This window comes from Lutjanus erythropterus, chromosome 8 (assembly GCF_056507025.1).
Source record: "Lutjanus erythropterus isolate fLutEry1 chromosome 8, fLutEry1.hap2, whole genome shotgun sequence".
NCBI classification, from domain to species: domain Eukaryota; kingdom Metazoa; phylum Chordata; class Actinopteri; order Lutjaniformes; family Lutjanidae; genus Lutjanus; species Lutjanus erythropterus.
In genome coordinates this window covers 34,179,773-34,206,858 of record NC_139324.1, presented here as the reverse complement: position 1 = coordinate 34,206,858, position 27,086 = coordinate 34,179,773, and the positions used below count along the sequence as shown (strand labels likewise).

The 27,086-nt window shown below is 38.5% G+C and overlaps 1 protein-coding gene across 1 annotated transcript; it reads left to right on the top strand.

Annotated features, from left to right (window-relative positions):
• Positions 1–3,559: 3,559 nt before the first annotated feature.
• ccdc138 (coiled-coil domain containing 138) lies at positions 3,560–26,546 on the top strand. The gene is made up of 15 exons (XM_084724112.1): positions 3,560–3,911; positions 5,402–5,441; positions 6,579–6,693; positions 6,788–6,894; positions 7,232–7,395; positions 8,647–8,784; positions 9,191–9,310; positions 9,736–9,813; positions 11,431–11,538; positions 12,298–12,450; positions 13,131–13,247; positions 16,363–16,576; positions 20,574–20,747; positions 24,723–24,861; positions 26,137–26,546. Exons 1-15 carry the CDS (start codon positions 3,831–3,833, stop codon positions 26,261–26,263), a joined length of 1,875 nt encoding a protein of 624 aa, XP_084580238.1. The 5' UTR covers positions 3,560–3,830; the 3' UTR covers positions 26,264–26,546.
• Positions 26,547–27,086: the final 540 nt, after the last annotated feature.

Genomic DNA, 27,086 nt, shown 5'->3' with positions numbered 1-27,086 from the left:
GAAGCAGGGAAGTACTGTGAGAGTCATGTTCATCGACTTCTTCAGCGCTTTCAACGCCATCTAGCTCTGTCTTCTAAAGGCTTATTTTTGCCCTTTTACATACAAAAGTAGATATGTCGGTTTCAAACAATGTCAAACTGTCACTGTCCACATACTTCCATGTGTCCTTTAACACTGGCATGGATGTTAAGCTACACAGTTTCTGCAACAATTCAAGGAGTCAGCATTAGTTTACATCAGTCAACTACACGTATGAAATCTGCTTGTGAGAGTCATCATTTCAGCCATCAAAATCCGCAGTCATCAGCTAGAAATGAGACGCTGCTTTTGTTTACTTCTTTAAAGAATCACAGACCTCATGTGTCAACAAATTCTTCCAATTTCAATGTTAAATCTGCATAAACGCTGTATATTGACAGGTGTAACAACAGTAACTAACACTAGTAAGAACTTAATATTGACAACATGGCCAACATGACACCAAACTCACCGCTGATGGTCCAGCATTGTCTCTTTTTGGAGACAAATGGACACCAAAGCTTTTAATGAGAAGCTTACTGTATATGTCCAATTAACATAAGAGAACAGTCATTTCCATACAAAGTGGACAAAGCAAACAGGCCTCTAATGAAGATCAGTGTTCGTGTGTTTGCTAATTTCTCTCGACATCAGCAAAAGCCTGCAGGGACAAAATGATTGAATCATGAGAATGTGTAACTAGCTATTAATGGCATTAGCTGCTAATTAGCCAAACAGTGAAAGAGGGCATTAATCTTAAAGCCTAGTTGTGGACTATTCCAGTGAAGTCTAAAGCAAACTTGGCACCTCTCGCCAAACATAATGGCTAAATGGTACGCTGCAGGCTAAAGAGGGACTCAAGGTGCAGAAAGGTTAATCTGTGAATATCCTGAACAAAGACTCACTGTAATATATTAATTTCATCACTGTAGCTCCTCTGAATGTCTCTGTGTTACTGACTTTGAGTCTGTGGGTCTGTGTTTTAAAATAAGAGATAATGAATACTATATAATAATAATAAAAATAATACTTTATGGTATAATTCAAAACATAATTATGCCCTATAACAAAGGTTTAATGTTTTTTTTCACCCAAGGACCCATCAGAAGATAGAAAATATGGATATATACATATATATATATATATATATATATATATATATAGAATATATGTATGAGCCTTGGAATAATTTGACATAGCCTATTTAGTCTTCTACTCAGTAATGTGAAGGAACAACACAAGAGAAATGTATTAGAAAGGTATTGGACATCATGTATTTAAAATATTTGCACCATGTCAGCACAGAAAACCCATAACATACACACACACACACACATCAAAAGAGTGTGTTTCATTCTTAGTGTGTACACGAAACAGGCAGATGGAATGTGGAAAAATGTAAATAATATAAAATGCAAAATAAAAGATGAAAAAACATAAAAAAGAAAAGTATAGGCCTAGGCTGGGATTTGATAGGCGTATAGTTTGTTGTGGAAAGGAAAATAGTTTGTGTAAATAAGTAATGATTACTAAAAGTATAAATATGAAATAAATGCAGGTTATAATGAAGCATTTTGTAAAGGAAAAAAAAATAAATGAATAAATAGAGTGAGTTTAAATTAATTAATCTGAAAACTTTTCATGGACCCCCTGTCACAGTGCAGGACGTCTATTTGACAACCACCATCCTACAGTATCTCTGATACTACAGTTTTGTTTGCAATATGTATATGACAAAATATTTAATAAATCAGGGCAGGTTTACTTGTAATGACGGTTGAAGACTGGTGGTGCAGTCGGCTGCACAAACAGCCTGATCCTGTTGTCTCTGGTGAGACACTGACACTGTCTGGCTTACTGGTGTAACTACACTGTGACTGGATGGGAAAGACTCCATTCATCAGCCTCAGAAGAAAAAAAAAAAAAAAAGAGCAGTTTGCCTCCGGACATTGAAAACTGAAATTAGATGAAATTTGTTCATTTATAAAACTCATACTGTTGCTCCTTCAGGTCAATCAATCCACTTTCTTCAACAATCATAATAAGTACGCTCATTACACTTTTTATTGTGCCCAGGATTTTTTAAGGAAATTGGAAGTCTGGCTTTTAAGTAAGAAATAATTTGCCCTCCTCACTCAGATTGATTACTTCTTTTCATGACTTCTTTGCTTCTTTGCTTCAGATGTTCTTGCTCTTGTTTTTTATTTTATTTGTCTTCATTTTTAATTCATAACTAGACTCAGTATGTTGACATAATGTTATTTTTTTTCTGGCAATGTTAATTTATCTTTATTTCTAATTACTTTTGTGCAGATTACACTTGTAACAGATGTAGTGTGGGTGGTTTGGGATTGTGGAAAAGCACTTATGTGTATATTTTTGTTGATGTTATGTTGATTGCTTTGTGTTTGTGTTAATATATTGTCTGTGTTTTAAGGAAGTGCTTATTTCCTTGTTTTTGTGTCTGAGGGTCCCCTTGAAAATGAGACAGTGCATCTCAAGGGTTTTTCCTCAAATTAAATTTGAAAGAAAATAAATGTCAGTACAACCAGGGAAACACAGCAGATTAGACTACACCTGCTGAAAATGTAGCAACAGATTTTAAATATAACAGCAAAACTAAAGTAGGCTAAATTTTAAGACGAGAAGGTTGTTACAGACAAATCATAAGGGGGAATTAATTAAAATTCAATTATCTCAAAGGGCTTTTTTTTTTTGGCACGACCACAAAACTATTGCCAAAATGCTGTATGAATATGCACATGAGCTTATATTCAGAACATTGTTGAGAAACAGGGAAAAATAAAAACATAATAAAAATAGATTACAGTTCAAATGATTGAAGAAAGTGTTTTAATACCTACAGTAATAGCAACAGGGGTTTTTTTTAGCTTTCCACCAAGTACTGCTGGATAGCATGCATTACAGTATTTCCTTTTTTCCAATCAGTGATGGTGGAAGTATTCAGATAATTACTTAGGTAAAAACACTGATATTCTGTATTCACGTCAAAGCCACACATTGAAAAGATTGCTAAAGTATAATCAGGAAAATATACTTAATGTGTTAAACATAAGACAGAGTCAATGTTGAAAAATGTCCCCTGTTACTGCTATAATAGCCTATTATATATTTTATTATTAGATTATTATTACTCATGCAATAAGAGAGGTGGAAAATATTTTGTAGGACTGTAAGTAATAATTATTTGTATTAAGGATTAATCTGACAACATTCTCCATTTATTAATTGATTGGTTTGCAAAAAATCTGAAATTAGTGTTGTTCAAAGTAAATTAAAAGTTATCCAAACAGAAACACAGCAAAGCCTCACACTAGAGACACGAGTCATTAAATGTTTTTTTGCATGAAAAATGACTGAAACGATCGGAAAAATAGTTGTGATTTAATTTTCTGTCAATTAAATAACTCACTGTATCTGAAATCAATTGTTCGGTGCTGTCCTCCTCCGCTAGAGGGCGCTACACGCAGAGTAGAAAAAAGCTTTCAACATCACATGATCGTTCATCCGCCAAGTTTGGATTGTGTTGTGTTTCCACGTTTTGTTTCCAGCCAGTCAACAAACAAGTCAGTTGATGCAGTTAGTTTAAATCAGAGTGAAATCGGAAGTTTGGCGATTGGACTTTCAAAATAATGTACCGCAAATGGCAAAACAATTAAATATATTAATGGAAATGCTTTTAATTCGAAAGTCTTAACCGGAAGTTTGTTTTATTTTTGTGACAATTGACACAAGTGGAAGCTGAAGAAACTACAGATTCTCAGTATTATTCAGTAGCTACAGTTACCGCAATGAACCTGCAGTTTAAAGACGCCGACGTGGCTGATACAGTCGAGAAGCTAAAGCAGAAATATTTGGAGAGGAGGAAACAGGTTTGAGTTTAACGTCAACTTTTCTGATAAACACAGCCTGATAAGTTACTACAACTCTATCCTCATGAGTCAACACGTAAATTAGCGAGCTAGCTAGCTTATACGCCTGTTCTTCCGTCAGTAGTTCAACCGTGTGATTGATAACGTTATCAAATGCTAACCTGGCTTAGTTTCATTAGTGAAACAAACGCTCGCACTTTCATAGCGTTGCTAACGGCTGTTTGCCCTGTAGCGTTAGCTTGTTAGCTGTGAAAAACTTCACATTAAACTTAAATTAAACAAAGCTCTAACTTCTCCTGTCTTCATGTAAAGTCCATATGTTAAGTTTGCTTGTTGTCATACCGTTAGTTTGACAGCAGATTCACTCATAATTGAATAATTGTTTCACTATGTTGTTGTAATTTGATTTCTTTCCATCGAGTACACAAAAAAGCAGGCATAGCATTTCAAATGACAATAAATTTATTAATAATGACAAGTAAAATCATATGAGTAGACGAGGAGAGGAAGATGCAAGTAAACAAACAAATAAATACAGACATAAAGACAAACAGACTGTTGAACAACTGTTAAGCAACTAACATGCCTTTCTTATTAGTCTAACTGCAAATTCAAGAGACATATAATATCATTCTGTTTCACTTTGAAATAGCTTAAAGGGTTAGTTCACCCAAAAAATGAAAATTCAGTCATTATTTACTCACCCTCATGCGGATTAAAGGTTGGGTTTAGTTTTTTAGTCCACAAAAGGCTGCTGGAGTTTCACAGGAAAACAGTGTGGCAGAATCTCCCAAACTATGAAAATGAATGGTGACCAGTTTGCAAACAAAAAAAACATCACAGTTCAGACAGTGTGCAAACACATGTGACTGTGGCTCCAGGCTACGGCTCTACAGTGAAGATTTAGCCTAAAAACATAAATGATGTAATTATAAATGATGTCATTCAAGCCAGCTGGGCATGCTGGGGCTTTAGGAGACTTGGATTATGCCAGATGAGCAGTATGAAGGCTTTCTAAGTTTTGTTTTGGGCTTTTTTCTGTTGTTTTTTCCCATATGAAAATATGTACCATTCACTTCCATTGTTTGGGAGATTCTGCAGTCCTGTGAAACTCCATGAGTGTTTTGTGGACTTAAAAAACTAACCCAACCTTCAATTGGCCTGAGGGTAAATAGATAATGACTGAATTCTTATTTTTGGGTGAACTATCCCTTTAAAGCATGGGGTTAAATTAAGGAATTAAGCTTCATGAATTTAAATTTTCCTAATAGAATCGAGGTTAACGATGGTGCATAAGTCGTTATCCCCACATTCAGAACATGTTATAATGTCTCCCCCTCAATGATTATCGTATCTGTTGTTTTGCATAATATAAAGTTCTAAAGATCTTTCCTGAATCTAACAGTAAGAGCAACAATATAAGTGAGTTATAGTTTCTTGTTCAGTTCTGGAGAAATTACACTCATCAGTAATGTTGTTGTCATTTGTAGTTGCCACAATCAGAAGATGTGACCTCAAGACCCAGTGATGGTAACTACACTGACACAGGGCGTCCACATGTTCAGATAACTAATTATTGATTGAATTCTAGCGAGTCTCAAATATATATACACTTATTTATATTCAGTAATATTTCACTTTCTAAAGAAGTAATGAGGAAATGTGAAGGGTAACTGTACTGATTATAGCTTCACTGTCTTTCTACTCTCATACTTATAGTGTAATACAAGTTTTAAATTGTTCCCAGTAATTTTACGGGATTGTTTTATAGCTACAGTTGGTAACTTCTATAAAGCTAAATTTTTGATACATTTGTTGAAGCTGTCTATATGTCCTGTCTTTAGCGCATGATACAGATAATATGTGAAACTAGAATTACAGCTTTGCAGTTGCTTTCTTCTGCCAACCAGTCAAATGGCAGTTTACATCCATGTCCGTCGAGATTCATAATACATGTAGTGAAGAGAAACTGCTTCATAAAAGGTATAAAATGCATTTTTTAATCACTGTATTAATATGACACACCAGCTGTCTTCACATAGAGCCTGTTTTTACAGAGGAGTGCAGAGGAGTGTTTTTGCAGAACAACATCAAATCTGGCTGTCTGTTTTATCTAAACCATAGTCAAAGGCTGTATTTGTGAAAGTGGCCCCAGGTTTCCCTGAGATATGCTGTTAATTAGAATCAGACTTGAGGTCGCAGTAACCTTTGACAAAAATCTAATCATTTCACCTTTGAGTCTTAGTTGACATTTATGCCACCTTTGAACAAATCTTATCAGGGTGTTCTTGAGACAGGCAGAAATTTGTACGGACAAAAAAACTCCAAACATAATGCCTTTGGCCACGGCTGTCACCGGCATGGAGGTGTAAAAATTTAGGTTTCTTGTGTTCCTAATGGCACTGGTAAGAGCCCACCATGCCTAGACAAAAGCAGCCACTGATGACTCAGCTTCCAACCCAGAGCCTCAGTATTTGAGGACTTAGGAATGAGTCTAATCTCCATTCCCTCATGTACTGCTGTCAGAATATAGTAACATTTTCAGCAAATATGACAAAAAGTCATTTCTAAAGAAATTACCGACTGTAGCTGTAACGGATACATCTAACTAATGATCCTTGACATGGAATAATTAACAACTCATGCCTGTCTTTGCTTTTATTTTAGAGGCTGTGCAAAGGCTCATTTTGTCCAACAGATCCAAACAGCCCAGCAAAGAGATGAAATGCTATAACACAGCTTTACATGAGCTGTTTAAAGCAATTACCAACCATCCTGACCAGTAAGTCTAATCATGTTACTATTACAAATACAGTTTTCCTTTTTTTGTGATGAGTATTATGCCTTGATCAAAGCACGTTGCTGTCTTTTCTAAGGTTTGGCAGTGATCGTAGTCTGCATGTAAACGGCAGTAATGAGGACCTGAGTGGAGACTCCACAGCTGCCCCTCTTCAGGACTCTCAGGTGCTGTTTACAGAAACAGGTGCGTGTGTCAGAGCAAGTAACCAGTCACTCGTGTTTGCGCTTTCTGAGGTACTGACAAAGTAGCAGATGCTGAAATAATTTCAGGGTGCCTACTTCCTGAGGAAAATCCTTTGAAGCACAGTCATGTTGGTATGATTGCAGTTTTAAAATGAATGGCTGGACAAGATCATGAATAATAAAACAGGCCTCAGTGATTAGGCCAGTCCTTGAATTTAACCAGACTTCTTGTAATTTATTTACTTAATTCCCTGTTATAGCTGAAATTTCAGACTTTTCCTAACAGTGGATAATGAGCTACCCTTGGGCTTACCTCTATTATACCTCCATTTGTCCAGACGTGACCTTGCCTTCCTGTCTGGATGGTAGCCCGGGGTCTCTGGAAACTGAGACTGATGGGAGGCTGCAGAGAGCTCACCAGCTCTCTTACTCGTGCCATTCCTCTTCCTTAGTACTAGCAAAGGTCTACCAGGAGATGATGACCATCTATGAACAACTAAAGGTGAGCAAGCAGAAACAGTAACAGAAAAAGTGATTAAATGTGTGGTTCTGTGTGCAATTAGTGGATACTTACAGATGTGCGTCCAGTGTTATATACTAACTTAAAAGCATATATTTTGATTTTTTGTGTTGTGATTTTATCATACTTATATTTTGTGATTGTGTAGTAGTTTGAAGTCAAACAGGTTTTGATAACCAAATATTTAATATTACTATATTAATATTAATTGATGTTTATCTAGCATAATGATTTGTTGTGTCAGTTGCACCGAGGCAGAGATCAGTGTAAGCCATATGAGAGATAGAGAGAGAAATCTTTTCTCCTAGTAATTACAGGCTCATTACAGTGATCATTTCAAATAAAAAAACGTTTCTTTTAAAAAAATCCAAGAAGTGAGGGAGAAAATCAAATAAGCTATTTACATAGCCTGAGTTCTTGAGAAAAAGGAGTGAGAGAGAAGCTAAAAAACCTTCCTGCTCCATATGCTACATGTCACACCTGAGAGACCCCGGCACTGATGGCTGTGGACTGCATTACTCTGAGCAGCATGCGTGGGGATAAATTACAATATAATATATTTCTTGCTGTTTCACTGATGGTCTGAATATGTTGCTTAATCAGTTGCTTTTTAGAAATGAAGTTGTTGAAAGAGTCTGAAAAGACAGATTTATACAGTGGAAGATGAAGGACAAGCAAGTGTCTAAAGCTACATTTATCAGCCAGCAGCAGTGCTTTGTGTTGTCAGCAGACATCCAGGTGATATGAAAAGTGACAGCACAGTCAGTGTCTCGGTTCATCTCTTTTCTCCATGCACTTATAAATGCATAATCCTCAAACCTTTTCTGGCATGCCCCACTTCAGACGCAAAAAAAAGGTTCCAAAGTGCTTCACAATGGCAGCGAATTAAAACAGACAAGTTGTAAAATCACCAGGCTTTAAAAGAAAACACAGAAACAATTTGGTTCATAAAACCAATACAGTTTTACCAATTGCCAACAATTATAGGGGTAGCAACTAATAAAAAGGGATTCAATTTGAATTTAATCTGTGAGTTTGTTCTGTATCTTATTGTGATCGAGCTGTTTTTGAAAATCAAATACACTTAAATACTCTGTTTGTCAAAATGATAGGCAATGAAAAATTCTTACTCAACATCTGGAGACAGGGCTAGTCTGGGTAAGAGAAGGAATGTTGTATAGTTTATAAAGTATAGTAAGATCAATGTATGTATGTATGTATGTATGTCTGCAGGCAGAGCGACAAAGCCAGCAGCAGTGGGAGAAGGAGCTGCAGGAGCGAGAGAGGAGGCTGAAGCAACAGGAGGAGGCTTTTGGGAGGCTGGCCGGGCTGGAAGAGATGTTACACACTCGGATACTCGCTGTAGAGGAGGTCAGACATACTTCGACTGCATCCAGGCTCATTCAACATAATGGATGTGTTACATATTTCTTCATCACTCCTTATTCTCAATCCTACCACTTGTTTCCTGTCAGGAAGTAACGTCATGGTCATCAACCACAATTATTTGAATTACATAGCTGGTCAATCATGTCTTAACACAAAAAGGTGTGTTCTTTGTATCTTATTAATGATTCATCAACAATCATTCAATCAATCAGCTTCCAACCCTAAAACAGACTAAAGCCAATACACAATTTCTGTCCTAGTCAGTAAGAGCCTCTCATCACATGAGGGCGGGATGCAGTAGGACTGACTTAATGTACCACTCAAGTGTTCAGACGTTGTTGCTGTGGTTGCACTGTTCATTGTACGTGACTGTGTATGTTGTCACCAGAAACACCAGCAAGAGGTGAGCCAGCTGCAGGATCTCCTTCGAGAGAGGAGCAAGGAGAACAGGAGGCTCAAGTCCAGCTTTGACACCATCAAGGATCTGAATGACAACATGAAGAAACAGGTTAGCGTTCACATAGAAGCTGTAATTGTTTGCATTTTGTGGCTATCTCCGAGGTTTGATAAAATCCTACAACTTTTTACAATTATATTAATACAAGGGCTGAAATATTGTAGTATAAATGTTCAAGAAAAAGTCCTTTGACTGTACCACAAGAGGGCGCTGTGAGATAACCCTATTTGGATGTTGAATAGTACAGTAGTGACGTAAAATCACTGAATCTGCATTTGTCTTCTTGGTATAAGTGTCTGTTAGAAACTTTAAGTGTTTTTTTTTCTCCTATTGAATTAAACTCCTCTGGCTTCAAAAACACCCACAAAAAATATGAGAGGGTGGGCAGATTTTTTTGTGTTGAATTAAACAAATTAAGGAATGTTTTTCTAGGTGGTTTCCTGGCAGATTGACATCCACTGTTTTTAAATCAACAGTTGAATGAGATCAGTGAACAGAATAAGAAGTTGGAGAGCCAGTCCAAGAGGGTGCAGGCTCGACTTGAGAACCTACAGGTAAGAACATATTGACCAACACACAGATGGTCATGTTTTTTACTAACTAGAGTCAATGCAGCTTTATATGGAAAGTGCTTAAGTGCTCATAATCAGGCCCTTCCACCCTAGATATAATTTCTTCTAACAGGGATTTTTTTTTGTTTAATGTGTTCAGGTTAAAGAGCTTGTTCAGACCACTTCTGATCACTTTCTCAGTCTGTATGCAAATAAGCATGACGGCTATATTGTCAGTTGAATATCCATTATTGTTCATTTGGCCATTCAATATGAAGATTAGACTTTTCCTTCCTTCCCAAACTCCTCTTATCAGCCCACAATGAGCCTGATATTTTACCTGTGCTGTCAGCAGCCTGGCAGAGACAGTCAGTGCTGCGCCAGGATTTTATAAATAAATACACGCAAGACACACAAAGTGTGGAAATCTGATGTTTTCACATCACAGATAATGAAGAAAGACATTAATGCCAGACTCAGAGGAAGTAAAAGTCCCACAGCGTCTCTCCTGTCTGTTATTCATAGCAACACAATGTTTTTCACAATGAAAGAAACAACTCAACGGAGAAGTCTGCAATATATTTACTGTAATAAATCATAAAATCACCACGATATGTCATCAGAGATGAAGGAAACATGTTAAGCTGAAATACTATTTTCTTTGACAGCAACACTATAGTGGCGGTGTACCCCTTTGAAATTTCCGTTCCGGGCTGCATCAGCTGTATACGTTTGCATGTTTTTACATCAGGTAGAGTTCAAATTAATGCTGAATGTTTGCCGAATGAGATTGCATCTGTTTATGAGTTGTAAGAGATCATTAATAATCTTGTAGAAGATGTTAAATTGAGCAATATTTTAATGGAGTCCAGCAGGAAGTCACTGAACACAAACTCCAGAGTGTGTATTTTCAGATCAGTGGGCTTTTGTTTTCAGAATAACAGACTTTACTTTACATTGACAGACAATTAACAGTTATAAATAGCCAGTCAACTTACAGTGGATGACTTATCCTCACTTTTTATGATATTGCGTGTGTCTTGCGCTCCTGCAGAGTTCCTGCAACCTGTTTGAGCTTCCTGGAGTCTGAGGAGGAGGGGGTGGGTAGAAACAGCTTCAATAACAGACTGCATATTAAACAGGATTTCAACCTATTTAATACACAGTTCATGGCTCCACTTCGCTTTTTGAGCTGCTGCATTCATTTCTGCATGCACAGTTGCTACATATTGTTCCTTTAATGTATTTCGAATTTACAAGAAGGTACAACTGATTATGAATTCGCTGAGGCTGTTTCACGTACCTGCTCTGTATGCAAATCAGCACTTGAAAAACGTGTTGTCATTAACCGTTGGTTCAACAGTAGTGGCCATTAACACACTGTGGGTTTAAAGTGTGTTCATAAGCATCCACTGAAAGTATGAGAACCCAAACATGTACAATAAAACACCACCTCCAAATGTAGTCTGAGCAATGGGTTCTCCAGTATGTCCTGGGTGCGTTCACACCTGTACTTAGAGCTGTCTTAACACCAGGCCTGCACAGGGCAAAAGTTAAAGCAAATGTTCCTTCATTCATTCATTCATTCATTCATTCATTGACTTAACTGACTGTTTTCAGAGGAAGTACGAACACAGCATAGCATCAAGAGGCTGTGTCAAGAGCACAGAGAGTAATAAACCGTCCAAAAAGGAGAAAAGCACTGCCTCTGGAAAACCCAGCAACAAGGTATTTCAACAGTCGTGTGTGTGTGTGTGTGTGTGTTTTGTTTTGTTTGTGTGTTTGTTTCACTTTTCTACCAATCAGTAGGATATACTTTAATTAGGGCTGCATCATTTTATTTGTTGGCGTGTTTATTGAAAAAACACTGTCATTTAGCACGGTTAGACACACACGAACACACTCATTAACGCATATACAAGCTGGAAACAGCACAGCAGTCCCTCTCCACAAACCACACTCACGCTGCCAGCTGACACAATAAATCACAGTTTGTGATTTTGTTATCATCACTGTTGGAGATGAAGATGAATTATCAGCGGATGCAGATCAGCTCTCAGCTCAGTGGATATAACTATACTTGTCATATCAAGGATGATTTTTTTTTTCCCCTATTTGGAGAACATTGACAGAGCCAAACTTTCATTTCATTATCATACTTTTTCACACTTTAATTAACCCCTTTAGGCTCCCCAGTGAATCACAGTCACGATGTAGCGTTCAGACTTTTATGAGAACTGCTGTAAGTCCCGTGGCTGAACTTCAAATAGATATAGTTATGAATTCTAGTCATGTTTCTTTTCTTTACTTCTCTGCATCACTTAGGTGCTCATGTCGACTCCATGCAGGTCATATTATAGAATTCTCTACAAGATGTGACCCTGACAGATGATAAAGGTCTAATTAAAATAAAAACTGTGTGTTGTCACCATTTTCTGACGAAGTAAGTTGCATATGACATAATTTAACTCTTCATTTATTCACCAGTGCAGCTCCAGTCCCACCTCACTAAAGCTCCTGACCCTTCTCCTGGACTGGACGCTTGACAGACAGACGTTCTCATCAGTAGCAGGAAACGAAGGGAAAGGTGTCAGCCAGTGTCTGCCTCCAGAGCTCGTACTCAACGAGAGATGCCTCAAGGTGACACATTCACTGTAACGTCACTGTGATCTCTGAGTTTTATTATATGTGTGCCAGAGAAGAGCCATAGATCAAACCACATTAAACGAATAGTTCAGGTTTTTGAAATGGGGTTTCATGAAATAGTTACCCATAGTGTCTTACCTACAGGATATTACATTCGATATGCAGTTTGGAGAAGCAGCTGTGGACACGTTTGTCCATCACTGCCTCAATCAGTTAGTTTGTTTGTGTTAATGTGCGACTTTGGTGAATCCAAACCATTTAAAACACCAAAGTCACACAAAAACACTAAGCAACTTAACAATTGAGGCAGCGGCAGCAATACAGCTGTTTCTCTGAGGTAAAATGACTGATTTTCCTGACAGAGTCTGGTTGCTTTGGAGACAGCAATGTTTGACTCATGTAACGGCAGTTTCCCAACAGTAAAGGCTGTCTGGCAGCAAGGTAAATCAGTGGAAATCGATAGACTTATGGTGATTTTTATAGGTGGCTAAAATATATTTTGCAGCAGTACTTTGATTAGCTTCCTACACTGGTACTCCTGTTCCTTCTCCAAACTGGGGGCATGTCAGCCTCCATCAAGTGTAGTATTGCCCCATTTCAAACAGTCTGAACTATCCCTTTAACACATTTTATTGCAATCAAAGTCACAAATAAATTATTTTGTTGTTCTTTAGGTGCTGCCGCTGTTAGCAGATCAGCTTCATCACACTCCTTTGGCAGAATCTGACCTCCTCCTCAACCTCCTTCGTCTCATCCACGGGGCTTTGAGACACCTGGACAGCAGTACGCAGGTAAACATAAGATATGAATGTTCCTGTGGGTGAACTTGGCCATTGCAGCAAGTAATTATGGGATGCATCAAAGAACATATAGTATGACTACAATAACAAGGTTCAACATTAATGGGTTTTTTTTCACTTGCCAGTTGGACAAAAGGGTCAGAGACCTACTTGCTCAATTTCAATTTTTACTTGCCCCTGTACAAATTATGTTATTTTTCACCTGTTATCAAATAACAATAATGATTAAGTTAGTTGCCATTTGAATTCTAGGGCTATAACATCATTTTTGCATGAAAATTTACTTTAACCATTAATTGACTATCAAAACAGTTTAATACTTTAGTTCTTTTTTTTTTTTTTTACCACTTGCTGGTTGGGCAGTTAAGTGGCTAGATTGACTGGCCTGACATGCTATTTTACTTGTCCCAGGCAAGTGGGAAGTCCTTGTTTTTAAACCCTGAGTAGATAAGAAATGTGGGCAAGTTTTCACCAAAGAATATCTGGATTTTAGGGCCTAGCTTGGAATTGTGACAATTGACGTCCTTTTTAGCTTGACAGCCATTCCTTTTGGAGAGGTTGTGAGCCAGAAACCCATTTGTAGGCCAGATGTTGTCATATGACCTGCACTTTTGTCTGTGGTCACTTCAGCAAAATTTTCAGTCAGTCAGTCAGTCACTGTTCTGTTTCATTAAAGGCATGATATGCAACAATTTCCTTAAAAACAATGTATAAACTCTTTTCCGTCATCAGTTCTGATCCACTGGAAGTGTGTGGTGGTGTCTGTATCTGCACAAGACTTTGCCCTCTGCCTGTATTTTCATTATTTTGCTGTGCTCAGGACGCCTTACCAAGTGAAAATGTTGGTATTGGATGTCCTGGTAATAAAACATAACAATAAACCATCTTTCTGATCCTACTGATTCTACCTTTAAACCTTCCAGTGAGGGGCCACTATAAACAAATTGCATCACTTTAGCTACAGTGCTAAAATATCTATAATCGAGACAGTGACCTAAGCTCCCTGGCTAGATGAGAAGTAAAGCCTTAACACAGAAACAGGGAGATGTACTTTTTTAAAATTTTATTTTCCAGTTTAAAAAAAAGTGCTGTCCAAAAACTTTTGTTGTCCTACATGGCTGCCAGAGAGAACATCAATTGAAAAGAAAGGCAATTTATCCCTGAAAAAGCAGTCTTTGGATGTCTACCCCTTTCAGCAGCATCCTCTTTATTTTGTAATAGATTTTCTATGTCGTCCAGAAGTAACACCACAGGGGACTGGGATTACATTCTCTCACAAAATGCTGTCATCTCTGTGGCCTGCACCTTCCTTAATTATTGGGTTGGCTTTGCAGGAGATGTGTGTTATTCTACAGAACACTGCTGGGTCACTTTGACAGCATCATGCAGCAGAAATCAAACACAATGCACAGCTTCCCCTCAGAGCTACACATCAGAAGTACACATCTACTCCAAGCAGGGAATATCCACTTTATCGCTACATCTCCCTTCGCAGCATGGCAGGCTTTAATGTTCGGAGGTCTTGTTGAGTTCCATCTTGTGTTCAGATGAGAGGCATGGTAATCTGAAGTCCCCTGCCTGTCTCTGTGTGTTGAACAGAGTCTAGGTAATAGAAAAGGCTGTCACTGTCTTTGTAGTTTTGGTAGGAATGTGCGTCCTGCGCCATTATATGGCCATGTGGCCTTGAGCCCCGCGAGTAGTGTTGTATGGTAGAAAGAAATTTCTGTGTTTTTCAATACTTTGTTATTAAAATCAGTTTGGTATTAGAATTTCTCATTATTTGGTTCTTGTTGTGTGTCTATTGATGTGTTCACGCTGAAAGTGAAGCAACTTGTCACCTCACACAGGACTGAGACTGCGACTGAGCTCCGCTCCAGTTTGACTCGGGGTGTTTATTCCTCGATAAGTTCCAGATCTGCACTGGGCCCTCTCCTCATGATTCCCCGGAACAGTGTCTGTGGGCGAGCGCTCGGCTCAGTCCTCCCCACACACTGCAGAGCAAATACATGCAAACTTAGTTGCAAAGTTATTTAGGGGTCTCATTTGGTGCTTTTTAAAATGTTTGATACTAGCTTTAAGTCTGTGTAAAGGAAATTCTGCATTTTTTTTCTAAACACAATCTAAATGTTAGAAAATAGTAGCTGAAATCGTGAAAAGACTGAGAACTATGTAGTACTGAATATATGCTTGGTGATGCAACAGATCTATGGTCCCCACAAACCGACTCATGAATGACTTGTTGACTGTCAAACTAGTGTTGTTTCAGTTTCAAGTAACACAACATTGTGACAGTAAACTTCATTCGAGAGCCCCCCAAGGCAAATACCTACCTGACTGAATTGGGGGACAGGCGATAGGGCAGTTTTGTGGCATTGCTCAATCCCACTTCATACGCTTGACTTATTGTGAAGGCCGAATTCCAGCGTTTAACACTTACCTTATTTCCCAACCACCTCAGTCCCAACTTTGAGCTATTAGCCTCCACCCTCTGTCCCTGGCCACCAGTTCCCTACACGCAGCCTCCAACTTCCAAGCTTCAGTCCTTTTCTCCAGTCCTGCCGCAGGGTGCTTGCCCCCCCATGTTTGTTTGTCAGCCCATGTCATATCTGCTCAGTGACATGCTTGATGCTCAACTGGAATCACATGCTGCCTTATTGCTGCAATGTGTGTTCACTTTTAAGACAAAAACCAAACACTATTGGGACACAATGCATGAATGGAAGAAGGGAGATCATTTAAAATCTGGGGTCCCAATGGAGCTGTTACAGACTTTTGGGGGGAGGAAATAGTAGAAAGAGTGAGTCTGAAAACCATTAGATCTTCACTGCATCGGAAATACATAAATCTTGGATAGTAGTTGTAGTTTACTGCGCTGATTTATTGGCTCCATCAGTTATTTGGAGGAGTCAGAGAAGAAGAGTGTTGGCTCCCTGTCAGACTGACCTTGTATTTTCTGCACTGGTATTTGATGAAGATCATTGCAGGCACATCAATTCTATTTTTTACAGTTATATAACAAAAGTAACTGAGTGCAGGCACAGTCCTGATTTTTGTGCAATGACCTGTGTGTGTGTGTGTGTGTGTGTGTGTGTGTGTGTGTGCTTAGCATGTGGCACTATCTGCCACTCTTCGACGGATAGGAGAGGAAGTATCAAAGCCTCCAACCCAGTTGACTGTGCTTCAGTGTGAAGATCCAAGCCTGCCCAAGTCCTCCAAGGGAGCTGCAGGAGGACCCTGCAGGAGCTGGCCCCTTTACCGCAGCCCCTGTCCTCACACACGCATCCTCTCCATCCTCATCATCCTCCGCACTGTCACACAAGGTAATAAACCTGCACACACACACATACATACAGTATCTTTCACAATATATTTGGAAAATGCAAACAGATGTTTGCATGAAGTAGAATAGTAGGTTTAGGATAATGAATCAGTTGGGACTGTGATTACTACCAGCCCCAACAGCGTGTGGCTGGTATTGTTTTAAACTTGTGAGTCTGTGTATGTGTCACCATGACAAGTGGTCCTGGAGACACCTACTGCAGTGAGAACTACAACAGAAGTGGGTTTGAAAATATGTGCATCTGTGGACAGATTTTGTCAACACAACAGCGTTACCACTGTGCAAGATGCCGTCACAAAACATGATATATGTGTAGTAAGAGTTTGAAAATGTGTGCAGTCCCATGAGAACTGAGTAATCATGAAATAATGTAGTGAGGACAACTGAGTGGGTCAGAACATTAACATGTTGACAGGCGCCATGACTAGTTTGATCCCAGCAAGATGGTGTCTAGTTTTCATTATCAATAAATGTGTAGATTATTTATTTAATTGTTCAGTCAGGATTCAATATTAATGTTGTTTTTCTCACTCACTTTGTACTTGCCCCTGTATGAATTGTTTTATTTATTGGCAGTTGTCAAATAACAAGAAAGACTTAAGTTAATTAAGTTTAGTCAAGTTTAATCAAGGGTTGCTAATGAGCTATGGATTGCTGTTAACCTAAGTTGATTCTGCATCGGGATACTTTTAATATTTGTGTCTAACTATGTGTTACACCTCCTTGTTATTTACAAGGAGAATCTTTTGCTGTCAGAGATGGCATGGTTAATCTCACATGCTGAGAAATTTTGACTTATTTCATTTATCTTCTGCTGGAATCACTGACTGAATTAAAGTGACTGACAGACAAAAAAGATCTTTGTTGAAGGAAGATGGCAGATATTAAGCAGACATGAGAGGAGTTATGAATCCTTTGTGTCTGTGATTGATTTGTAATAGATGCCTGGTCTTTTCATGTGTATAAATTCAATTGTCAAAAAAGTAGAGAAGAAACATTTTTGGAAACAATTTAAATGTGCTCTACACATCATCACTTAGCCAAGTTGGGTTTAAAATGGAAGAAGATAATGGAAATGACTTATTCTGGACACTGATTAAAAAAAGTCAAAAAAGTACTTTTCATGCATCACTTTTTCTTCGGATTATACTAAACACATGTTTAGTAATAATAACTTGATGAATCAAAAAGCAGGTTTTTTTAATCAGAGGAAATGTGCTCACTATAGTTGTTTGTTGTTTACCTGTCTCATCCATGATGGTGTCATGTCATAATAGCTTAATTGAAGTTGCCAGTCAGGAACATAATCAGACGTAGAAAATGTGAGCCGTACATCTGTTGTTACTTATCACTTCCCACAACACGGGCACTCACCATGGTTAGGTGTGAATCCACAGAAACAGCAGGGTGTGAAGACATGGAACTGAGCGTTGTGTTTTCTCACATACTTAGCATGCGGTGTAAACTTACTTAACATTATAATTAAAATATCTGTGTCACAGCTAATATGAGGTCATGTTTTAGTTTGAGCGCAAAGCAGAGACCGAAGCTGAAATGTGCAAAATGTGCACTGTGCTGTTCATCAGTAATTTCAGACTTCCCATTTGTTCTTAGGGAAGATCAGAATTGAAGAATACCCAAGACCACATGTAAACAAATGGGCATAAAAGCCAACTTGCATTTTGTGTTGTCAAATAATAATAGTAGTGATAAAGAAAAAGTGATTTACTTCATGAAAACACCAAAGAAACATGTTACACAATTATTTATTAATTTACTAAACATTTACACTTAAAGATCATCAGAGAGAGATTCTTCAAAATCTGTGTGCCGTTCAAGAGCTTCAACTTGGATCAAAGACAAAATGATCTCATCTGCAGGTCACTGCTTTTGGTTTCCTGGTCTTCCAGTAAGAGTTTGGTGATAGGTTTGACACAACCTGGCTGCACAAGCTGCAGACCCCCGACAAAAATCTTTTCAGTGATGCTCAAATGGGCTCCTTAATGTCTGTTAGAAGAAGAAAATATCCTTTTTCGCTGTCCTTCGGTTCCTTACCTTTTCTTCCTTTCTCTTCTTCTTTTTGCAGTGTCCCCAAAAGATTATCCCTAATGCCTTTAGTGATCCCCTGACATTTCTTTTAGTACCAACAAGAGGTAGATGTTTATGTCTCAACTACTACTGGATGGGTTGCTATAAATTTTGGTACAGATCTTCATGGTGCACAGAGGATGAGTCCTTGAGTTTTCATCTACCCACCAGCAAACAGACATTTTGGGCTTTAAGTTAAATCTTGCTCAGATTTGGTTGAAACTGGGACAGACAGTCAATGACTTTTCATCAAGCGCCATTATCAAGCTAAAATCAGTTCCAGCTGTACTTTGTGTTTAGTGCTAATTCGTTTTTTAGAAAAAATTAGCAAAGATTATCATTATTATTGTTGTTGTTGTTGTTGTTGTTGTTGTTGTTGTTGTTGTTGTTGTTGTTGTTGTTATTATTATTAGAAAACGTGTACTGGACCCAAATCACGCAGCAAAGGCTGCATATTTAATGATGCAATTGCTTAAACTATTAACTAGATTGATAAGATGCATTAAGCACTTCACAGTAATAAATCAGAGTAGCATGTTGCAGTGTTCGGGGAAAAGTGTTTTCAAGTTGGGAGAAACGGAGACAAACAATCCAGTCATTCAAAATCAGGAACTGATCTGTGGGGAAAAAAACTGCTGGACTTTGGATCTTTGCGACCTTAATCGCATCTATCTTAGAATTGTGTTTTCTTTACAAAGAGCATCAGCCTCACAGATCTGCTAGCATGGCTTTAAGCTCGTTGTCTTGTTTTAAAAGGGCAAAGAGCTTTAAGCTACATCCAGTTTTTCCCCCCGGCCCTCCACACCATAAATCTCAGTGCACTCAGTGGGCGCAGCCGACATATCCTGACATATTTTATGGAACTTTCCTCTGAACTGCCCTTCCATCTGCTCATAATGCTCGAGGGCTCCCTCAGTACGTCTCTATATAGACTATTTTCTGTCAATCTGCTGACCAGGTTTGCTTTCTCTGCTACTCTGGATTGACATGAACCCAGATTGGGTATAATGGAAAGATGTTTCCTCCCCCTCATACTTGCTGAGATTTTGCACATAATAGGTACCATTCTAAGCCGAACTAACCAAACTCAGTCCAAAATAAAAAAAGAAAGCTTTCATCCCATGTCGGGGTGTATAAATTCAGCTCTTTTCGACATTTGAAAACTATTTTCTCAAAATTCTCAGAATTATTTTAGATGGTCACAGATCATAAGTTTGAATTTGTCTGTCAAAATGGGTTTTGGAATTGAAAAGTGACTGCAGAAGGACGGCAGGTTACGGCCAAAGCACGGAGGTGGAGTTTGAGAAAGAAAGGAGACACAGTGTGGATAGTGGGGATCAGATGGGAAAGGCTAGATTTAAAACAAGATTCTTGTTACTGAAGCAGTAAAACACTATTTAAAATGTACACTACAAAGATATTGGAGCCACGAGGAGTAGTTGAGTAATTAATCAGCAACTGTTTTTATGTTGTTCAAGTCATTTTCAAGCATAAAATACCACATATTTAGGTATTATACAGTGAGAATTCCCCACTTTTCTTGGTCCAACATAATAATAAATTGAATGTTTTGGGGTTTTGGTCTTGTAGTTGGTCAAAACAAGACATTGGATGATGTCACTCTGTGTTCTAAGATACTGTGATGGACATTTTTCACTGTTTTCTGATGCCTGAGACTAGGTAATTAGTTGAGAAAATGATGAGCAAATTAATCAGTGATGAAAAATAAAAAACAGCTGCAGCCATGGATGAAATTTGTCTCTAGAATTGACTGTAAAATAAATTAACCTAATTTAGCCTGGATTCTTATCCAAGCACTTTAGTTTCAGTTGACTAAAATGCCAATTTAAGACTGAATCTCTGTATGTCTCTGTCTGTCCTGTCTGCAGCCGATGTGCTGGCTCAGGCTCTGGACAGTCTCCACAATGAGCTGATGACTGAGGAGAGCCGAGGCCTATTCGTCCACTATGGAGGAGTGTTTGTGCTGCTGTCGATGCTTCAGGCTGGCCGCGGAGGCCTACACGCACCTGTGGACATCCTGATGCAGCTAACTGAACAGTCCCGTAAGTACGCATGTGTCACATGACTATAGTGTATCACCTGTGTATAATAATGAGACTTTACATGGAGAATTCATATAATGTTCTTCAGTTTATTATTCAGCCTCAGTTAGAAGGTAAAAAGTGTAATGACTACATTTTAGATAATAATGACGCATTCTGGTAGTTTGTTTTCATCATAATGGAGTAATGTAGAGGGGTGGCGGGTGTTTCCTACTGGTTAATACACATTTATCTTGGAGGAAGTTGTAGAAAGCAAAGAGAAGATGAAAGTTGCCACTGTGCAGTGTAGTTTTCTGAGGTCCAGTAGGGGTTGTTTTTATCCAAACTGTTATTTCCATGAGGCCAGTGTTTTTTTTGTTTTTTTTTTAAAATAGTTTCCAATTGGAACAACACTCTGCTAAAACAAATGCCAGCAGTGTGATGATGTGCGGGTCAGTGGCACTTTTTACCCAGCCATCCAATCACAGTGGAGGTGGGGCACAACAAACAGGCTTACACCAACTGTCATGCTCGTACTCCCTGAACCAGGCTCTGTCCAACTTAAGCTCTTGACCCGAATGACGGTTCTCACCGAGATCTGTCCTCACCCGCAAAATAAGTTACCTGCAAAACATAAATTGACCGTTACTTCTGTGGATAGTCAATATTAAAGCAACTAGAGCATCTCAGAACTCAGGCTGCATCTCCAAAGCATTCTCAGAGGAGCCCCTGGCATTTTCAGGTGGGAAAAACGCTTTGGAAGACACAGGCCTTTGTTTGTTTACTGTTTAAAGATTTTCAACCTGTTTTAGTCATTGTTGAAATAACAGTATTTACTCCAATAACTTTTAGTAAGCTGGCTTATGTACAGGTTTTAGAGGTGCTGCAGAAAAGTAGAAGGAATACTGTAACACAGTACTGCACTATAGGAGTTCACACAAAGTCAAAGTATGTCTCAGAACAATATACTCCATTATACCAGCATTAATCTAGCAACTAGTCAGCATTTGGTTAAAGCAATGATTAGTCGATTAATGGTCAACTAGGCCTAAAGAAAATAAAATCACCAGCGATTTTGATAATTAATTAATAATTTCAGTCATTTTCTAGCAGTTCCAGCTTCTTAAATGTTAGGATTTGCTGCTTTTCTTTGTCATATATGATATTAAACGAACAGTCTTTGGATTTTGAACAGTTGGATGGACAAAAAAAGTGTCACTTTGAGCTCTTGTGATGAGCATTTGTTGCATTTTATAACTCTAAAAGATTATTTGTGAAAATAATCTGCAGATTAATCGATAATGAAAATAATTGTTAGGCGCACCCCTAATTTTGGTACATTTGGAGGATCAATGGATGGTACAACAATATATAATATGTGTTGTTGAATTTTCAGCCTGCCTCAGCATCTCACTGGTGACCTTAAGACTCTCATTAAACTTATACAATTCACTTTGCCATGGAAACGTCTGTGGTTGACGTAGCCTTGAAAGCTGCTGTGATCACTCTTCTATCCCAGATTTATAGACTGTCTCTACTATCACTATTTACTTTGATTTATACCAGCTGCCTCTGCAGTATTACTCCTTATCATCCCCACATAAAATACCACATGTGAAAAGCAAGGGATTTTCTGAGTTCACATCAGTCATACGCTCTGGTCAGGCGATAGATTTGGACGTTACGGTCATAAAACCCTGGACCTTCATCACCTCCCGGATTAGTTGGAGGGAACAGCTGCACTGCTTCCATGGAAGGTCAAGTTCAGGAAGGTTACGAGCCATATCATTTAAAACCGCTGTATGCTAATGCACTGCAGAGCCATATGCTGCAGGCAGCTGCGTGTGTACATACAGTCCTGTGTTTCAAGGGGACTGTAAGTCTAGCAGAACTCGCTAATTATTGTGTTTTACAAGCAGTAATGAAGGGGGGTGACAAGGGAGGGGTGAGGAAGAGGGGGAGAGAGGTTTACACCTGAAGGTTGCCAATAAAACAAAACAAAGAAACACACGCATACATACAGGACGTTTGTGGTCTCACTGTGACAACTTGACTGCTTTTGTAAAGTCACACTCTGCCAGTTACGCAACACATCTCATTTATAGCACATTCATGGATCACAAAAATGCAGTTGGCCACCTCAGTGCACACTGAAATACACTTAGTAACAGTGTTTTACTGGGTTTGACTGATGTCTGGTAAACAGTGGCTGCATTAACTACCAAACTGCTTCATACTGTGTATTTAACTTCCATGGTCACATATGGGCTGACTTGGTGTGTGTGTTTGCATTCTTTCCATGCACGCCACAGTAGAAAAGTGTTTGTTATTCTATGTTTGATGGTGTTACAAATTAAAAAAAAAACTCTCTGACCTGGTTAAATTACTTTAGACAGGGACTTCTTACTGCATTGAACCCATGAGGAATGTGTCTGCATTTCTGTGTCTCCATCTGTATAAAAGCCACAAATGTGTAGAATGTAGCACATATTAAATTAAAAAAAGACCCATCGGAGGACTGGGCAGTGTGACCAGAAGTGCTGCATTGTGTTAGGATCCTCGTCTTAATAAGATTATGAGATTATAAGATAATATTACTGCCTCTGAAAAGGATAAAATATCAGTAGTAGTCACAAGCATAATTATACAGTTTCCTAACTAGAAGCAAACATCAAATTGTCTCAGTTTTTCCCATCGAGGATGTCCTAACCTGCTCCGTCTGTCAGTGAACAGGCTAAGCAGTGTCTTGCTTGTGGCCCTTGTTATATTTTGGCAAAGTCTCGCACACTTGCTTCACCTCCATCTAGTTTTCTTTGGTCAAAATCGACACTGACGCCATTGAGGTTTCCGTTTCCCCTGAAGTCAGCAGTCCGCATAGACAACAAGAGACAAATTTAACGTTATGAGGTTTAGAGGACAGACATGACGGCAGTCGTCTTATATCAATATCATTGATTAATCAATCAGAACGTTTTTAAAAGCACTTTTCATACAAACAGAATGCAACACAAAGTGCTTCACACAGCGTAAACAATAAAATAATACCTCCCCACCTCACAGTTTTGTTGGACTGAAGGATTATATAGTTTAGCTGATAGCCATCATCAATAGACTTTACACCAAACCTTCACCAGTCAAGAAGTTTTACTTTAAAACACTAGTGTATCAAACGTGCAAAATGTGCAAAACAAACTATAAAATGTATAGCAAGTGTTCAAGGTCATGTTAGTAACATTGATTATATGTAATAGTTATATAACCTTGAGATGAGATTATCTTTTTTGCTGGAAAAAAACTGACCAAACTGTCCTTTCCTGCTTTATCGTTCTCATATTATCAGATTCTACCCGTCTTATCCTTTCTTAACTGAACCTGATCCTATTCTTCCCCGTCCAATCTTCTGCTGTGATTTGATGCCAGCAGAACTTCTGTACCAGCCAAAAAAAAGTCCCTCTGTGGCTCAGATTGTATTCCCTCACCCTTGTGCGTGGTCTAAGATGGTGGAGAGATAGTTTTTAAAGAAGTAGGAATGTGTCTTTAGCAGAAACAAATGTTTGTTTACGACTAATTTCAGGACTTCTTAAGGTCCACATTTGCTTTTGCTCATTTAAAAAATGTGCAGCTCCCATCTGTGTGGGTCGATGCTGTTGTCCTCTTTTTTTTCCTGTTTCATCTCCCTGTGTGTTTGTGTGTGTGTGAAGTTATGGTTTGATGAAGGGAAGGTCAGAGTTAACAGCGACAATGTGGAAGCTCTTCCAAAAACGATCATCACAGAGTCACTTTGACCAGCATCTGTGTCCCTTTCTAACTCAATTTGATAGTTAAAGGGTTTTCATGGTTTGTTTGTGACTGCATGTAGTTTTCATTTCTATGCAAATCTGGAAAACATGGCAGAAATAAGTCGATAAAAGTTTAAACATCGAATAGAAATGTGTTGTTCGTTAGAGAAAATGTTTTGATAATATCCTACTTTCTTTGCTCTACTTGTGTTTGTAGGCTTCCTAAATCCCTTCTTGGAGGCTTGTAGCTGTGAAGATTTTTTCCGAGCTGCCTCACAGCTCCTTAAAAACCCCCGACTGGAGCTCCCATTGATGGAGAAGCTCTCCATCCTTCTCCAGAAGCTCTCAAGCATCAGGTACGCGCAGTGATTTTCATACTGATAATATCACACGCTCCACGTCTCCGATCGTGGGTTATAGATATCTGCATGCACGGACATACACAACAGTGCACGTGTGTCAGGCATGTCATGCTTTGGCAAAATTCACTGTTTTGAATCCAGGATTGGTCACCACGCTGTGCTGCAGTGTGGAAAAAGTTGAAATTAAGTTGCTGCAGTGGCTTTCGACTGAAAATCTAAAGATACGCACCAGTCGGAAAGCCTAGCGCTAGCTCATTCATACATTACAGGATGTAAACATATCCTGTATTCACCTTTTATTAATATTTTATACTTTATTTTGCTTTTAATTCTATTAACCTGTGACCAGCAGAGTAATCCTAAAAGTTCATTTCTTGTATGCGTTTTAAAAAGTAAAAACTCTCAGTAGTTCACAAGACAAAAATCAAAAATTAGAGGATGTCTGAAAACATGATTATGATTTTGGGTAGCATGAAGGTTTTTCTCCACATTTCCTGATCATCTCATGATCCCTCGGATTTATCTTATAGACCCTTTTGGAGCGCCCCAAACCACAGATCAGGGACCTAAAGATTATCAGACTATTTATTGCCACAGTTTTTTTTGTTTGTTTGTTTTTTTTTAGGTGAATATCAAGTTATTGCTAGGTTGTTGTACTCATGTACTTATTGATCTTTGTGTCTGTTGAAGTCATATTAAATTCACACATTCACCTTTTTCTCAAAATCTTTAGCCAGGCAAGCAGCTTCATGTCAGTTGACATTAAAGCTTCCCCAAATGTTGAATCCTGATATCTTTTGTTATTACCTGACTTTTTTGTGAATTCTGTTTCCCAGGTCTAATGTTGGCAGGATGCCCTGGGGTTTAAAAAGTATTGAATTTAAAAATCTCAAAATAAGGCCTTAAAAGTATTGAATTTTGTTTACAAAGCATTACATTTTCTTAACAGAGGTCTTAAATTTTTCTTGACTTTTTGTAGGATTATATAAATACCCTAACATCATAAATGATTGTCAAATTTATAACATTTCAGTGTAATTCACTATCATACTGCAGCCTCTCACTAATTGATACTGTTGCCGGTATGGCTGTGAACTTGGAGAACCCTGGAGGTACCCAGTTTAAATCTTCCTGGCCTGTTCAGCCAAAACATGTAAATTCAGCCAAAGATAACTTGTCATGCAGCTTTACTCCTTTGGAAATGTTTCATTGAATGTCTTTGGACTGACGAGCCGCTGTGTTGCGTTTCTTTGGGGTGTTTTTGTCCAGGAAGAACCGTCGTCTGTTTGAACTGTCCTCGCTCCACCTCCAGATACAAGAACTCGGTCACAAAACCAACCACGCACACACCTTCCTCTGCCTCAACTTCAGGTCCATCCTCCACAACCTTAAATAACACTCGCACTCATGTGTTTCCCAGGCTCGGATTCAAGGTCTCTTCAAAAAGGTTGAATAAAGATGACTTGCCTTGTATTTCAGGACGTCAGCACCTTGACGGATCTTTCATGTCTGCGCACACTGTAATTAACACATTTCAAACTGTACAGCACTTCAAGGCTCCGTCCTACTCTACCTCAAACAACACACGGAGACACACATTATTTATTCATTTAGTGATGTGTTCTTGAAGTTCTTTTGTCTGTCAAAAGTACTTTTTTTAGTGTTGCGTGAGTTTTGTACTTTGTGATCCGTCTGTTTTTTTGTTCCACAATGTTAATCTAATGTTTTGTCTTCCGTTCTTTCTGTGATGAACCCCCACCTCCCCCCCCCTTTTTTTTTTTTTTTTGCTTTTTTGGTTTTTTTTTTATGAGTGTCATGTTTTCCAAGTGGTCTTAATGGGTGTCTGATGTGCTCCGAGGAAGGGAGGCTGTGACTGTGAAGCTTTTTAATGACAATAAACAAAAAGAACTGAAGGACATTGAGATTCGATTGCATATGAAATGCTGGAATGCATATGTTTTGCATAAACGTGTCTTATTTGTTTGTTCCAGAGCTTGGGTGGGAGCATGGATGGGAGTAATGGTCTCAGTATGGGACGCACTGGTGGTGTTGGTTGACGGAGGAGATCGGAAGGACTGGAACAATTACAGCTGATATTTAAAACGTTTGTATCTAAAACCACTCAGAAGTGCTCGGCTGCTCTGAATTTTAAAGGGGTGCATCCAGTTTTATTTTAAGCCTATACTGAATTCTGAATACTGAAAAGTTAACTGGGTGTT

Bases quoted from the DNA above. Each gene is read 5' to 3' on its own strand.
- ccdc138 (XM_084724112.1), top strand. From the start codon at position 3,831: ATGAACCTGCAGTTTAAAGACGCCGACGTGGCTGATACAGTCGAGAAG. The intron at 6,694-6,787 runs GTAAGTCTAATC...GTCTTTTCTAAG, and splicing joins ATTACCAACCATCCTGACCA to GTTTGGCAGTGATCGTAGTC. The intron at 9,814-11,430 runs GTAAGAACATAT...GACTGTTTTCAG, and splicing joins CTCGACTTGAGAACCTACAG to AGGAAGTACGAACACAGCAT.